This window comes from Pelophylax lessonae (assembly GCF_965119305.1).
Source record: "Pelophylax lessonae genome assembly, chromosome: 4".
Classification (NCBI taxonomy): domain Eukaryota; kingdom Metazoa; phylum Chordata; class Amphibia; order Anura; family Ranidae; genus Pelophylax; species Pelophylax lessonae.
In genome coordinates, this window is record NC_138771.1 from 352,128,006 (window position 1) to 352,142,909 (window position 14,904).

The following is a 14,904-nucleotide window of genomic DNA, read 5'->3' on the forward strand; positions in this document are numbered from 1 at the left end:
CCCAATTAAAAAAAATAAAAATCAAATTTTTCCATAATTTGAGGCCAATATGTATTCTGCTACATATTTTTGGTAAAAAAAATCCCAATAAGTGTGTATTGACTGGTTTGCACAAAAGATATCGCGTCTACAAACGAGGGGAAAGATTTATGCCATTTTTATTTATTTTCTACTAGTAATGGCGGCGATCAGTGATTTTAGCAGAGCTGCCACATTGGGGCGGACAGATTGGACACCTGACATTTTTTACACTTTTGGGGTGTGACATTACTACAGTAAATCGATGCTAAAAATAAAATGCACTGTTACTGTACTGACATTGGCAGGGAATGGGTTAACACCAGGGGAGATCAAAGGGTAAAATGCGCCCCTAGGTGGTGCTTTCTGTGTGGGGGATGGGCTTGCTGGATGAACACAGAGACCTGTGGAGTGATCGCAGATGCCTGGCGGACATCGCGGCCTGCCAGACCCACTGATTGTCTCCCCATGTGGCCACTCGACACGTGCACCCCCACTAGCTGTCCCCCAGGTACGTCCTGCCGAAGTATAATTAGGGAGGCTGGTCAGTAGGGGTTAAGGTAAAACTACAGGCAACACTTTTTCAAATTTTGGATAAAGCAAGGGAGGGTTATATTAAGGGAATTCCTTGAAGACCCCCAGGTCACCAGAACTAGTGTCTCCATTGGAAGATTTCCCCTCTATTACTTTTCTGGAGACATCTCATATTTGGGATTTTCTTTTACTTTTAATGTTAATAGTAAAAAGGACAAATCGAGAGGGTGAATCTCCTTAACGGGGTCACATACAGCAATAAAAACTGACATGCATTCTAAACCCTCTCCACTCTACAAAACTAAAAAAAGGGTTTGTGTTTAGTTATACTTTAGTCTCCAGTTGACAATATACTTAAACAAGGCAACACAGAACTAGCATGTCAATGATGTCCATTTTATTAAATACATTTATTAGTTCATAGTTACATAGTAGGTGAGGTTGAATAAAGACAACAGTCCATCCAGTTCAACATGTGTAGGTGTGTGTGGCCGTAATCATCTCATATACCCCTGAATGTTCCGATCCTTGAGATGTATGTCTAAGAGTCTTTTGAAAGCCACCATACTTCCCGCAGAAACCACCTCTTGTGGTAGAGAATTCCACAATCTTGTAGCCCCAACAGTAAAGAACCGCCCACGTTGCCTAAGTTTAAAACGCTTCTCCTCTAATCGCATTGTGTGCCCTCGAGTCCTCATGCAATCCTTTTGACTGAATAGCTTTTTTTCTATGCTGAGATCACCATTGAGATATTTATAAATTGCTGTCATGCCCCCTCTCAGGTGTCTCTTCTTCAGGGAGAATAAATCAAGCGATTGCAGACGCTCTTCGTAATTAAGGTCCTCCATCCCCTAATTAGTTTAGCTGCCCTTCTCTGGACTCTCTCCATCTCCAACACATCCCTCCTGAGGACTGGCGACCAGAACTGGACAGAATACTCCAGATGTGGTCGGATCAGAGTTTTATAAAGTGGAAGGATTATAGTTTTATCTCTGGAATACATCCCTTTCTTTATGCATGCTAATATTCTGCCGGCTTTGGCAGCTGCCGCTTGACATTGCATGCTATTGCTTAGTCTATCCTCTACCAAGACTCCCAGATCTTTCTCCATTTTTGATTACCCCAAAGGTTCCCCCCCTAAAGTGTATTGTGCTTTTATGTTTTTTTTCTTAACATCTAGAAGATGTTGTCTCATTTCAATTATAAATTCTACTTCACGACTTACAGAAGCAAGATGTCATCCTAAAATAGAAGTTAAGGAAAAAAACAAAATCTCTATAGCTTTAGTAAACTAAATTATCAGTAATGAAGTATGTCATACATTGTGTAGACAGCTGAATGGCATAGAAATCTTCAATGCAGGATGCTCTGTCCTCTTCCTGTCTCTGAACTTTTTGTGCTACAGAGGTTACTAGATTCAGGTGCTATGAAGCTGCTGGGAAAAAATTCTCAATGGAGGACCTGCCCTGCCCCTCCTCCTCCCCCATGAAACATACTTTTATTGCTTTCACAGCCAGAAACACAGTCTGTGAATGGAGGAGAGTTTGACGAATCACAGGATTCGCTCCCTATTCACTGACTGTTTTACAGACAGTGAAAGCAATGAAACAATGCTTCTCAATGGAGGAGAAGAGAGAAAAAGGCTGTTCCTTGTCGGGAATATTTTGGCAGAAGCTTCACAGAAGCTATTACCCCAGCAGCAAAATAAGTACAGGAAGAAGACAGGGCATCCTGCAGTGAAGATTTTCTTTGAGATCCAGTGCCAGAACTGACAGTACGATAAACACTGTACAGTGAAAGATAAGTGCAAACACTGTGTTTAAGTTTACTGTAAAGTATTAAAAAGCTGAAAGATCATATGTAGAATACATTTATGGAGATCATTCATGTCTACGATGCATTTAGCAAGTTGTTTTTTACATAACATCTTGCTATGCTTTCATTTATATGATCATATAAGTGTAGAATCTATTTGCTTACTTGATTGTCTACGCTCCATGTGTGTCTGTGCAAAAAAGTACATGAAAGCCTCACTTGGATCCTGGCAATCTCTTACCTAACATTTCCAAATATGTGCTATGTTATTTAATCTATCAAAGCAAAGAGGATTACAACATTTTCTATTTGGAAAGCATTTCCCAAAAGCATCCCAGCAGTTCTCTGATAAAATGTACGTCTGCTCCCAACATATATATTTCCTTGTCACCCAACAGCTGTCTCATAAAGATATTACAGAATGAATAGGCCAGTACAGATGGGAACATATTTCAGAATGAAAGCCTTCATTTATTGAAGGCCTGGCATGGAAGTTGCCTTAATACTGGTGATTTCATTGTGAATACTAGTGCTAGGAATGCTGAGCGCCAGCACACAGCTTTTGTAGGGTTGCAGTTTTAACAAATATATATATATATATATATATATATATATATATATATATATATATATATATATATATATATATATATATATTTTTTTTTTATAGAACTACAATGCTAGTTTCTTTACTTTTGAAGGCATTACTGCCTAAAGAAACTTGTTCTGGAAAAATATATATTCTGCTCAATTTTATCACATAGGCTGCTGGATTAAACAATACATTCTCAAAAGTCAGCACACACCACCTAAAATGGCCATATTGTTTTAGCGGTGTGTCATTAGACCGGCTTGAAGAATGCTAGGAAGATAGAAAATAAAGCTAAATAATCGAACAGATGATCACTTGCATAGTATAAAAAGGAAAAATAATGTACTTATTAGGTCCAAGCCCCCCCCCCCTGCCTTGGTATTTAGCACACTTAGGACGGTTTCTCATGGGCTTCAGCTTGCATAAGAGCAATGTGAACAGCAAGCTTTGGCAAAGCATGAGCAGTGCTTCAGCAAGCTTTGTTGAAGCTTTTAAAGTACCTTTCAATTCCAGTTTGTAAATTTTGAACACAGATTCTAAAAGGAGTGTTGATTGCCACTTTAAGCAAGTTGCTAGCAGGCTTCAACCAGCTTTCAACAAGCTTCAAGAAGTGCTGAAGCCTGCTAGCAGCTTGTTTAAAGTGGCAAATAGCACACTCATTAAGATCTGTGTCCAACATTTACAAACTGGAGCTGATTGATACTTTAAAAGGTTCACGAAAGCTTGCTGATATATACAATCCAGTGCTATTGCTGCACGCATATCAGAAAGAAAACGGGCCCGGATTTGCAGCAAAGCCTGTTGTACATAAAGTTAAAAAAAAAAAAAAAAGGAGCGCCACTCACGGGACTTGAAATGTGAAAAGACAGTGCAGTTTTTTTGACGAGGCACAAGTGTCTCTTTCTCAGGACAACAAACAAATGAAGTAGTACAACATATATACCCTAAAATCCCTCCCATCATTAGCATCCACATGGGATGACATCAACAAGTGCAAATCAACGTCCCAGCTAAAAAAACGTAATAGGTGAATGCCCAAATTTGGGAGAACAGAAAAACATCTACATTCCTGGTATTGCAGATTGCTCTGCAGCATCCCCCCCCCCCCATACCCCCTTGCACTTTTCCCTATATATGTAACTTATTCATCATGGTCTTTTTTTCCAGCCTTGACTCAGCTTGGGCAGCCATCTTGCCTAGGCAACATGATATTCTTTCATGCATTATTTTGTTTCGGATATTAGTCTTTAGTGCCTGGATTTGCCCTTTTCCTTTTTTTTTTTTAAATGTCTACTCTGTATATACTTTTGTTGTTGTTTTCCTGTTCTCCCAAACTTGGACATTTGCCCATAATTGTTTTTGGCTGGAACTTTGACATCTGCACTTGCTGATGTCATCACATGTGGATGCCAATGATGGGAGGGGTTTTAGGGTATATATGTTGTGTTGCTTCACTTGTTTGTTGTCCCGAGGAAGACGAGCTTGTGCCTGGTTGAAATAAAATCTTCACTGTGTGTTCACCTCTCAAGACCCATGATTGCTGCTCTCCCTTTTTGAATTTATATACAGACACACTGCTGTGCAAAAATTTTAGGCAGGTGTGAAAAAGTGCTGTAAATAAAGAATGCTTTCAGAAATAAAAGTGTCAATATTTTTTTTTTTTTTAATCAATGAACAAAATGGAAAGAAAATGAACGGAACAGAAATCCAAACCAAATCAATATTTGATGTGACCATCCTTTGCCTTTAAAACAGCATCAATATTAGGTACACTTGCACTGAGTTTTTGAAGGGACCTGGCAGGTAGGTTGTTTCATACATCTTGGAGAACTAACCAACGTTTTCGTGTGGATGTAGGATGCCTCAAATCTTTCGGTCTCCTCAAATAATCTCAGGCAGACTTGATGTTGTTGGGTTTAGGGCTCTGTGGAGGCCAAACCATCACTTCCAGGACTCCTCGTTCTTCTATACACTGAACATAGTTCTTAAGGACACTGGCTGTATGTTTGGGGACATTTTCCTGCTGCAGAATACATTTGGGGCCAATCACACACCTTCCCCTCCCCTTTAAAATCTGGCTGCACACTCTCTACAATTACCATCAAGATCAACTCCATCAAATTAGGGGCATGTGGCAGGGCTGACCCCTCTCTACAGCATTTTTTGCCATCTATGGAACCTGTGGCTGAAGCCCTCCATGCCCTTTCTGAGATCTTGGCCCTGCGCGTTGGCTGGCTGGAGAGGGTAGCCCTGTATGCTGATGACTTCTCTTTTTTGCAAGACCCTTGCCCCTCCTTGCTCTTAGGGTTCTAAATATTTTCTCAGAGGTCACAGGCCTCTGCGTAAACTGGATCAATTCACTAATTTTCCTTGTCTCCCCTGATATACCATTGCAGTGGGTTGATAGGTTCAAGTACCTGTGGATGGTAATATCCCGCTTCGCCTCTAACTTTGTTGAATAAAACCTCCTGCCAATTCTGATGTTGAGGACACTACTGATCCTGACCAAATCTCCAACTCTATTTGCAGAAATGCAGCATAAAACGTGCTTCACTGGTGCCTGCAGACACTAATTGTACCACTCTCCAGTCCTTCAACAAACAAACTGCTTCCTGCCACAGCAAAATATTTAAAATTTTTACTCATCAGTCCAGAAAACCTGATGTAATTTTTCTGCAACCAAGTTCCTATGTTTTTGTGCACAGTTCCGTTGCTTAGCCTTGTTTCCACATTGGAGGTATGGCTTTTTAGTCGCAATTCTTCCATGAAGACAACCTCTGGCCAAACTTCTCCAGACAGTACATGGGTGTACTTGGGAACCACTGATTTCCAATATATTTGCCTTTGTCGAAGGGAAGTAAGCATTATTGGTGTACATTTTCTGCATCAAGTTTCTTTGGCTAAGCATTGTGTTCTCAATGTTGCACGTTTCTTTGCTCTTCTTCGAAAGAGCTTGAACAGCACATTTTGAAACTCCAGTCTGCTTTAAAATCATTACCTGTGAGATACCTTACTGATGCAGTATACCTACTTTGTGTATTGTTGCTGTGCTCAGCCTTGCCAAGGAGTATGACCTGTGACATGAAACAGTCTTTCACAACCTCACCTTAATTAGCAGAGTTTGGCTGTTCTTCACCCAGTTTTAAGCCTACTGCACAGCTGTTTCTGTTTCAGTTAATGACTGTTTCAACCTACATATAAAATTGATGATCATTAGCACCTACTTGGTATAATTCATTAATCATACACCTAACTCTAATCCTACAAAATCCCTGACTTTGTTCAAGTGTACAAAGTATGCAAGTGTATTGATGTTCGTTTGAAGCCAAATGGTAGTCACACCAAATATGCATTTCATTTAGATTTTTTTCTTCTATTTGCTCATTTTACATTTTGTAAATTGATTCAAATCAAAACAATTACAATTTATAATATATATATATATATATATAAAAACAGATGATGTTGTCAACCATTGAAATTCATAGAAACATCTTTTCCCTTTTACTTTCCAATGTGAGCTATAGGGAGAATGGTCACTTTGGGCACCATAAACAGTTATTTCAAAAACTTGTAGCTCTGACAGAATCCATTACAATTGTATACAATATGGTGTGTTTGAACCCAACAAAACATGTTCAGTATGAGAAGGAATTGAACCTGGAATGAAGGCAAACATAATAAAACAAAAGCGCACACCAGATGTCAGAATAAAATAGAAAATACTGTGCAACTACTACAGTCTACACTCTCAACTAACAACTGCGTGTCTCAAACATCAGTACTTCCAACTTATCAAAATTACTCTATTACAAGGTGCTTCAGAAAATATTATTTGGAAAATAATTTATCATGCAGCACAACAAGTCAAGAGATGTAAACAAATTAAAACGAACACTAAAGAATGACCATTTAACAGAATGTTGATTATCTACTTTGGTTAACAGATGTAGTTTTGTTGCCAGGAATGACAAACAATAGGTGTCCCTAATGACTAGCAAAAAAAAAAAAAAAAAAAAAAAGTTTAACAAATAAAATTAGTTTATGCATACTAATTAAGGTGTGTGGTGGCACTCTCTGGTCCTCGAAGGCCCCAAGAGTGCGTGCTTGTCACTTCTCTTTAAAAACTCAGGTAATTGGTGCTGTTCAGTGATACGGGTTACCAATTAATGCTGCTGTGCTGCTCTGTGGCTGTGGGGAAAACATGCACTGTTAAAAAGTCTTAATGACAGCATGTGAGCACTACTGATTTTTACATTAGAGTGGTATGCTGAACAAAAGCTCCATTTGGCAAACAAAAATCTGCACAATTGCAAAGTTAATAAAAAGGCCCGTGGTATAATGCAAACATTCCAAAGCAAAAAAGAGTTGTAATCAGTGGCCCCTGCATGTACTTCTATTTTTTCCAGAGCACACTTGGGAGTCCTAAACATTAGGTACTCCATGTTTGTGAAGTGTAACAAATTTACAGCAGCTTCTACTTCAAAAGATGGCGTTTAGCAGGCAACTTTTTCATGCCCCAATGTAATGTGTTGTGCCTTTATGACCAACAGGCATGTAATACTGGGGCAAGCAAGCCAGAGGTCTGACAACAGAGCTGGAATTCGATATTTATATACTGAGTGGTACAAATGCACCTCCTGCAAATGAAATTTTGTGCCCCTAATTGTCAATGAAAAAAAAATTGTATAGGTATCAGTAAGTCCAGATGGAAGGACTTCATCAGACAAAATGAACAGCAAGTATAAAACTGTACTTAATTATGAGAAAAAAAACTCCTAATACAAGTTGTGCAGCTAGGCAAGTCTACATGGGGAATAATGGGATCTGTGCCAAAGATCACAGGGAGAAGAGACTAAACAGAGATTTAAATGGCAATATAAAAATTTTAAAAATACTGTATATCTGTATTACTCTACAGTTTATAGCAGCCCTGGTTCCGCTCTTTCGTGTGCCCTAAACTTTTTCACCTAATAAGTCAGAAAATGTAGAAGATGATGTACCTGTAGCCCACGAAAAGTACTCGCTGAATTACTATTTCAGTTTCAACTACACATGGCAAAGACTGATGGTGACACAAAATACATTTTTCCATTTTAATGCAGATGGCACACTGTGACAGCCAGGGCCAGATTTACCATTAAGCACAGTAGGCTTGTGCCTATGGGCGGCAGTCAAATAAGCGGCTTTTATGTGTATAATTATTAGGTACACAATTTTCCATCATTAGTAGGAATAGTTATCACATACAAGGTTATTTATACATTATTGTGAAATTATAAGCCAGGTTGGGACCAGGAAAAAAGTAAATGTGTTATGTAAAAGTGGAGATCCTAGAACAGGGGTATTACTTATGGAGTCAAAGATAGCATACTTACAAGCTTTAGTGAAAATCTGGCCCTGGTGAAATTGTCTTGTATGCAAATTATCCAGGCTTAAGGCAGCAACAATCACTAGTTTACCAAATGGATGCAAATTCTGGTTTTGACAATAAGTTGGAAGTACATCAGTTAATTTAGCATACCACCAAATTCACCATTATCACCTTTTCATCAGTTTGAAAGAGATTGTTGTATTATCAAGAAACAGACCTCTAAAAGGGAATAAAGCATAGATTGAGTTTACAGCATTTGATATGATATGCAGATACCTTTTGAATTTAACCAGCATTAGTCAGTATGGCATTTTCTCTTTTTATTTATTTATTTTTTTTAACAGATTTATACCTTCACATCCTAAAGCAGGCCAAAGATTTATTTGATTTTTCTTTTCCTGTAACCAGAAAATCACTTGATTCCTCCAATAACACAGTCAGTGTTGAAGGGGGAATTGCTATTGTGTTCCCCTAATGACAATAATCACATGCTAAATATCCGTAAGGGTGGGGTGGGGGTGATGGAAGAGGCAGGGCATAGCACAAAAGGCAGCTGAGCAGACAACAAAAGCAGATGGGCAGGGAGAAAGAAAAAACTATGCATGTCCTAGCAATAGTAAAATGATGGCATGTATTCACTGAGCCCTCTATAGTAACAAAAGCCATCTACTGATGCCTAAATGGAAGAGAAACTTTACACGTCATCGCCAATTGTCTACTTTCTCCCCCTGCAACTATTTCACCAAGGCCATCTTGTATGCTTTACAGAAAGAGCACTCCCACATGTCACCACCAAATGGCAGGTTAGTCTCCAACCATCTCCCAACTCCCCACCAAGCAGCCCTCCAAGAGACAGCTCACTGGACCCACACATTATTAGGCTGAAAAATTCAGTGTGACTTCAAAATGACATAGGGCACCAAAACAGTATAAACCTGAGAAATTAGGGCCATACTACATACTTCCACTACATTATCAGCATGCAGGACCTGCAGGTGATGTCTGAGTGCACTGTAAAATCATGCAAGCAATAAAACAGTAGACCTCCATTTAGGCCTTGTGCAGACCAACTTCAGGGTAGCAGGATAAAGATACACTGGCACAGGACGGGGAGGCCATCCACAGGCAGATCAGGGAACTCTGCAACATACAGTGTAAGCTAAATGCCACTTCTCTAAGCTAGAATTACACCTTGATGACATAAAAACAGAAGCGGGCATAATAATGATAAAGTCAAGATTATCTCTGCGACATGCAATGGCAGGGACCTCAAAACTGGGTAAAAAATATGCTTAACACCTACTTCAACAAACCAGTTAACTCAGTCACTTGAACTAGACTGGTTGCATAGAATCCTAGGTCCCCCTCTATCTGGTGCCTCTAGACCTAAGGATGTTCTATGTCAGTGGAACTCCTGGGCATGCACAACTCACTCAGACTGCTCTTGGAACAGATTAAAGCCAAAAGTGGAAGTATTCTTTCCATCTTGTTAAACACCTGCCCCCACCCATTGCATCTGCAAGGGGCTTTCCAGTTCCTGCAGACAGACCACCTATTAATACCTGAGTGTTTTGAAACCTTATTTTTTGCCTCAGCTCCTATACCCCAAAAAATTTAATTTTCCTACACTTTACCAGTAAGATCCATTTCTAGGGGTACATCAGGGGACACAGAACAGCCATAATAATTACTATCTGGGTTATACGCTACCTGTAGGTGAATGGACACTGGCATCTAAAAAGACAGGAAGTCCCCCTCTGTAGAACGCCTCCCATACAGGAAGTACCTCAGTTTTGTGGCAAGAGATACACTTCCCAGACAAGAGGGGAGGGACCTCTGTGTCCCGTGATGTACTCCAAGAAATTGATTTTACAGGTAAGATGTAGGAAAAATTAAATTTTCTTTATCGTACATCACGGGACACAGAGCAGCCATAATAATTACTATCTGGGATGTCCCAAAGCAATGAACTTGAGGGGAAGGGGACACTAATTATGACAACTGCCATCAGACTGAAAGGATCTACATTGTTGCCTGCAGCACACTGTGGCCAAATGCAGAAGCCTCTTGGGCCCTAATATCCACCTAATAAAATCTAGTGAATGTATGTACTGAAGACCAAGTAGCAGCCCTGCAAATCTAAACAATAGAAGCTTGATGGTGAGCTGCCCACGAAGCACATACTCTTCTGGTAGAGTAAGCCTTTACCCGGAAGGTTGGAGACTTCCCCTTTAAACCATACACCTGGATAATGACCTGGCGAATCCATTGGGAGATCGTTGACCTAGATGCTGCCAGCACTTTTCTGGGCCCTTCTGGCAGCACGAAAAAAGATTCGGTCTGCTGAATCTGAGCTAAAATTTAGACTCTGAATGCACATACTAAATCGAGAGAATGTAACAACTTTTCTTCTTTTGTTTGAGGATTTGGAAGGAAGGAAGGCAGTGTGATGTCTTGATTCAAATGAAAACCGGACACCACCTTGGGTAAAAACCCTGGGTATGGACACAAAATTGCCTTATCTTGGTGCAAGATCAAAAATGGCTCCTTACAAGAAAGAGCCGCTAATTCTGACACACTTCTAGCTGATGTTACTGAAACCAAAAAGACTCACTTTCTTGTTAGAACCAAAGGAATATGCTGAATGGCTAAAACGGTTGTTTCTGTAGGACCGCCAGAACTAAACTTTAACCCTAAGGACACTAGGGTGGCCTAACTGGTGGAAGCATAGGAAGCACTCCTTGCATAAAGGCTTAAACCAAGGAATGCGAAGCAATCAGTCTTTGAAAGAAGACTGATAAGGCTGAAATTTGTCCCTTAATTGTGCCCAAGGCCAGCTTAATTTCAATACCTACTTGCAAAAAAGCTAGAATTCTCCCTATGACCAATCTATTAACCTTCTATGAAGAGGTGAGCTGCCATCTAGATAAAGGAAGGCCTGTGGATGTGGTTTATATGGATTTTGCAAAGGCATTTGATACAGTTCCCCACAAATGCTTACTGTACAAACTAAGGTACGTAGGTATGGACCATAGAGTGAGTACCTGGATTAAAAGCTGGCTGCAAGGGCGAGTCTACAGCGTGGTGCTAAATGGTGAGTACTCAGAATGGTCTTGTGTGGAAAGTGAGGTGCCCCAAGGATCTGTAATAGGATCAATCCTATTTAATTTATTCATAAACGACCTAGAGGATGGGATAAACAGATCAATCTCCCTATTTGCAGACAATGCTAAATTAAGCAGGGCAGTAACTTCTACGCAGGATGTGGAAACCTTACAAGAAGACCTAAACAAAATAATGGTGTGGGCATCTACATGCAAATGAGGTTTAATGTTGAAAAATGGAAGGTAATGTATTTGGGTGGCAGAAATACGAACGTAAGTTATTCACTAGAGGGAGAGCCTTTGGGGCAATATAAGATGGAAATGGACTCGGGGTTTTCTAGTAGACGACAAGCTCAGCAATGGCATGCAATGTCAAGCTGCTTCAAGCAAAGCCAACAGATTATTGACATGTATTAAAAAGGGGATTCAATCCAGAGATAAAACAATAATTCTCCCACTCTAAAAGACTCTGGTCCGGCCGCATCTGGAGTATGCCGTCCAGTTCTGGGAAGCCGTCCTCAGGAAGGATGTGCTGGAACTAGAGAGAGTCCAGAGAAGGGAAACAAAGCTACTGTAATAAAGGGACTGGAGGATCTCAGCTATGAGGAAAGACTGCAAGCATTGAACCTATTCTTTCTGGAGAAGAGATGCTTGAGAGAGGATATGATGTCAATGTAGAAATATTGTACTGGTGACCCTAGCATAGAGAAAAAACTATTCAGTAAAAGGGAATATAAAAGGACCCGCGGCCATTCGCTAAAATTAGAAGAAAAGCGGTTTAATCTTAAACTACGCAAAGGGTTCTATACCGTCAGAGCGGTAAGGATGTGGAATTCTCTTTCACAAGTAGTGGTATCAGCGAGTAGCATTGATAGTTTCAAAAAACTATTAGATGAGCACCTTAACGAACACAGCGTATAGGGGTATACGATGTACCATTGACATAAACACACACTCATCATAGGTTGAACGGGATAAACTGGTGTCTTTTTTCAACCTCACTAACTATGTAACTGAGTGAATTGACTCCATTTGGAACATGCGAATGTTTAGAAACTGGCTCAGGGCTTTAGGATCCAGAATAGGTCTCCCATCTCCATTTGGTTTGGGGACTATGAAAAGATTTGAGTAGAAGCCCGTGAATCTCTCGTTGTCTGGAACCTCTGTAATCACGGTTTGTGATTTCCGATGGTCTAGAGCCCAAAAAAAAAGGATTTTCTCTTTAATGGATCGGCGGGTATGTTGGACTTTAAAAACCAAGGATGAGGAAACACCTGGAATTTAAGTTTGTACCCCTGTGAGACTGTGGAAACAACCCAGCTGTCCTGAATCCCTTCTACCCAGGCACCTGAGAAATGTAGTAGCCCCCCCCCCCCCCGACTGAGTGGGGGCGCCCCTTCATAAGGTAGATTTACAGCTAGGCTTGGCAGGCCTCTGGACCCAGGGTTTCTTCTGCCCTTGCCCTGGAAGTTTTGTTCTAGATCCAGATGGCTGAAGCCGTCAAAACTGCCCAGGATTAGAACTCACTTCTCTCCTCGCATGCTGCACACACCAATCGGTACAGCGTGCAAGGAGATGAGGAAGAAAGCAGCAGCGCTCACCCCTGCCTGATCAGTGTCTGATCCAGGCCTCATTCATGCCCACCCGTGCCTCATCAGTGCTCATCCGTGAGAATTCCATGCCTCATCATTGCTCATCCGTGACTATTCCATGCCACATCAGTGCTCATCCGAGGCATATCCATGCCACATCCCTGCTCATTCGTGCCACATCAGTGCAACATCCATGCAACATCAGTGCTCATCTGTGCAACATCCATGCTGAATCAGTGCTCATGTGTGTCTCATCCGTGCCACATCAGTGCTCACCCATGCTACATCAGTGCTCATCCGTGGCACATCCATGCCACATCAGTGCTCATCCATGCAACATCCATGCCACATCAGTGCTCATCCGTGCCACATCAGTGCTCATCCGTGCCACATCAGTGCTCATCCGTGCCACATCAGTGCTCATCCATACAACATCCATGCCACATCAGTGCTCATTTGTGCCAAGTCAGTGCTCATCTGTGCCACATCAGTGCTCATCTATGCCACATCCATGCCACATCAGTGCTCATTGTGTCACATTCATACCACATTAGTGCTCATCCGTGGCACATCCATGCCACATCAGTGCAACATCCATGCCACATCAGTGCTCATCTGTACCACTTTCAAGCCATATCAGTGCTCATCCGTGCCACATTCATGCCCTATCAGTGCTCATCCATGTCACATCAGTGCCACTAGAGTACTTATCAATGCCTTACAGTGCCTCACAAAAGTGTAATTGGTAGTCAGGGAATTAGATTTGTAATTTTGTGCTCCCTGCATGTCGGCCTCTGTACATGGCTAGGCTGTGTAAAAGTCTCACATACAGTGCATTACTTTTACTTTTTCCACATTTTTCTGTTACAGCCTTATTCCAAAATGGATTCAATTATTTTCCTCAAAATTCTACAAACAATACCCCATAATCACAACGTGAAAGAAGTTTGTTTGAAATCTTTGCAATTTTATTCAAAATAAAAAATGAAAAAAGATCACATGTACATAATTATATACAGCCTTTGCTCAAAACCTTGTTGAAGCACCTTTGGCACCAATTACAGCCTCAAGTCTTTTTGAGTATGATGCTACAAGCTTGGCACACCTATTTTTGTGCAGTTTCTCCCATTCTTCTTTGCAGGACCTCTCAAGCTCCATTAGGTTGGATGGGGAGCCTCGGTACACAGCCATTTTCAGATCTCTCCAGAGATGTATAATCGGGTTCAAGTCTGGGCTCTGACTGGGCCACTCAAGGACATTCACAGAGTTGTCCTGTAGCCATTCCTTTGTTATCTTGGACATGCACTGCATGTGGTATCGCCATACTAAGGAGGAGTAGTAGAATGTATTTTGAGGTGTAATTTTTGCTATGCATGCTATGTGTTAAAAATATCTTATAAATTGACAACTTGTGGAAAAAATGACATGTTCAAAAAACTCATAATGCCTCCTAGATTATGTGTTGGGGTGTTTGCTTCCCAAAATGGGCTCATTTTGTGTGCGTTTCCCTTGTCCTTGTGCTCCAGGACCTTCAAAAGTCGGATAGGTTGTCAGGTAATTTATGCACCTTGAATGCCTGGAGGTGCTACTTGGATGTTGGGCCTCTGCATGTGACCAGGCTGTAAAAAAGTTTCACACATGTGGTATCGTCAGAGTAGCAGAATGTATTTCAGGGTGTAGTTGCAAGTATGCCTATACAGTGTGTGAGAAATAACTTGGTAATATGACAAATGACAAATCTTCATTTTGGAAAGAATTGTGGGAAAAAAAATACAACTGCAAAAACCTCACATGCCTCTTGCTAAATACCTTGGGATGTCTACATTCCAAAAAGGGGTAATTTTGGGGGGTATTTGTACTTTCCTGGCTTGTTAT

At 40.8% G+C, this 14,904-nt stretch overlaps 1 protein-coding gene across 3 annotated transcripts in view; it reads right to left on the reverse strand.

Moving 5' to 3' along the window:
- The window catches only part of ARHGAP26 (Rho GTPase activating protein 26), a 771,897-nt gene that overhangs the window by 158,524 nt on the left and 598,469 nt on the right, over nt 1-14,904 (reverse strand). The window contains exon 21 of one of the 3 annotated variants that reach the window (XM_082255672.1): nt 8,505-8,552. The exons of the other annotated variants lie outside the window; for them this stretch is intronic. Coding sequence (XP_082111798.1) covers nt 8,505-8,552 — 48 coding nt within the window. The remainder of the gene's footprint in view (nt 1-8,504; nt 8,553-14,904) is intronic. 3 annotated transcript variants of the gene reach the window in all.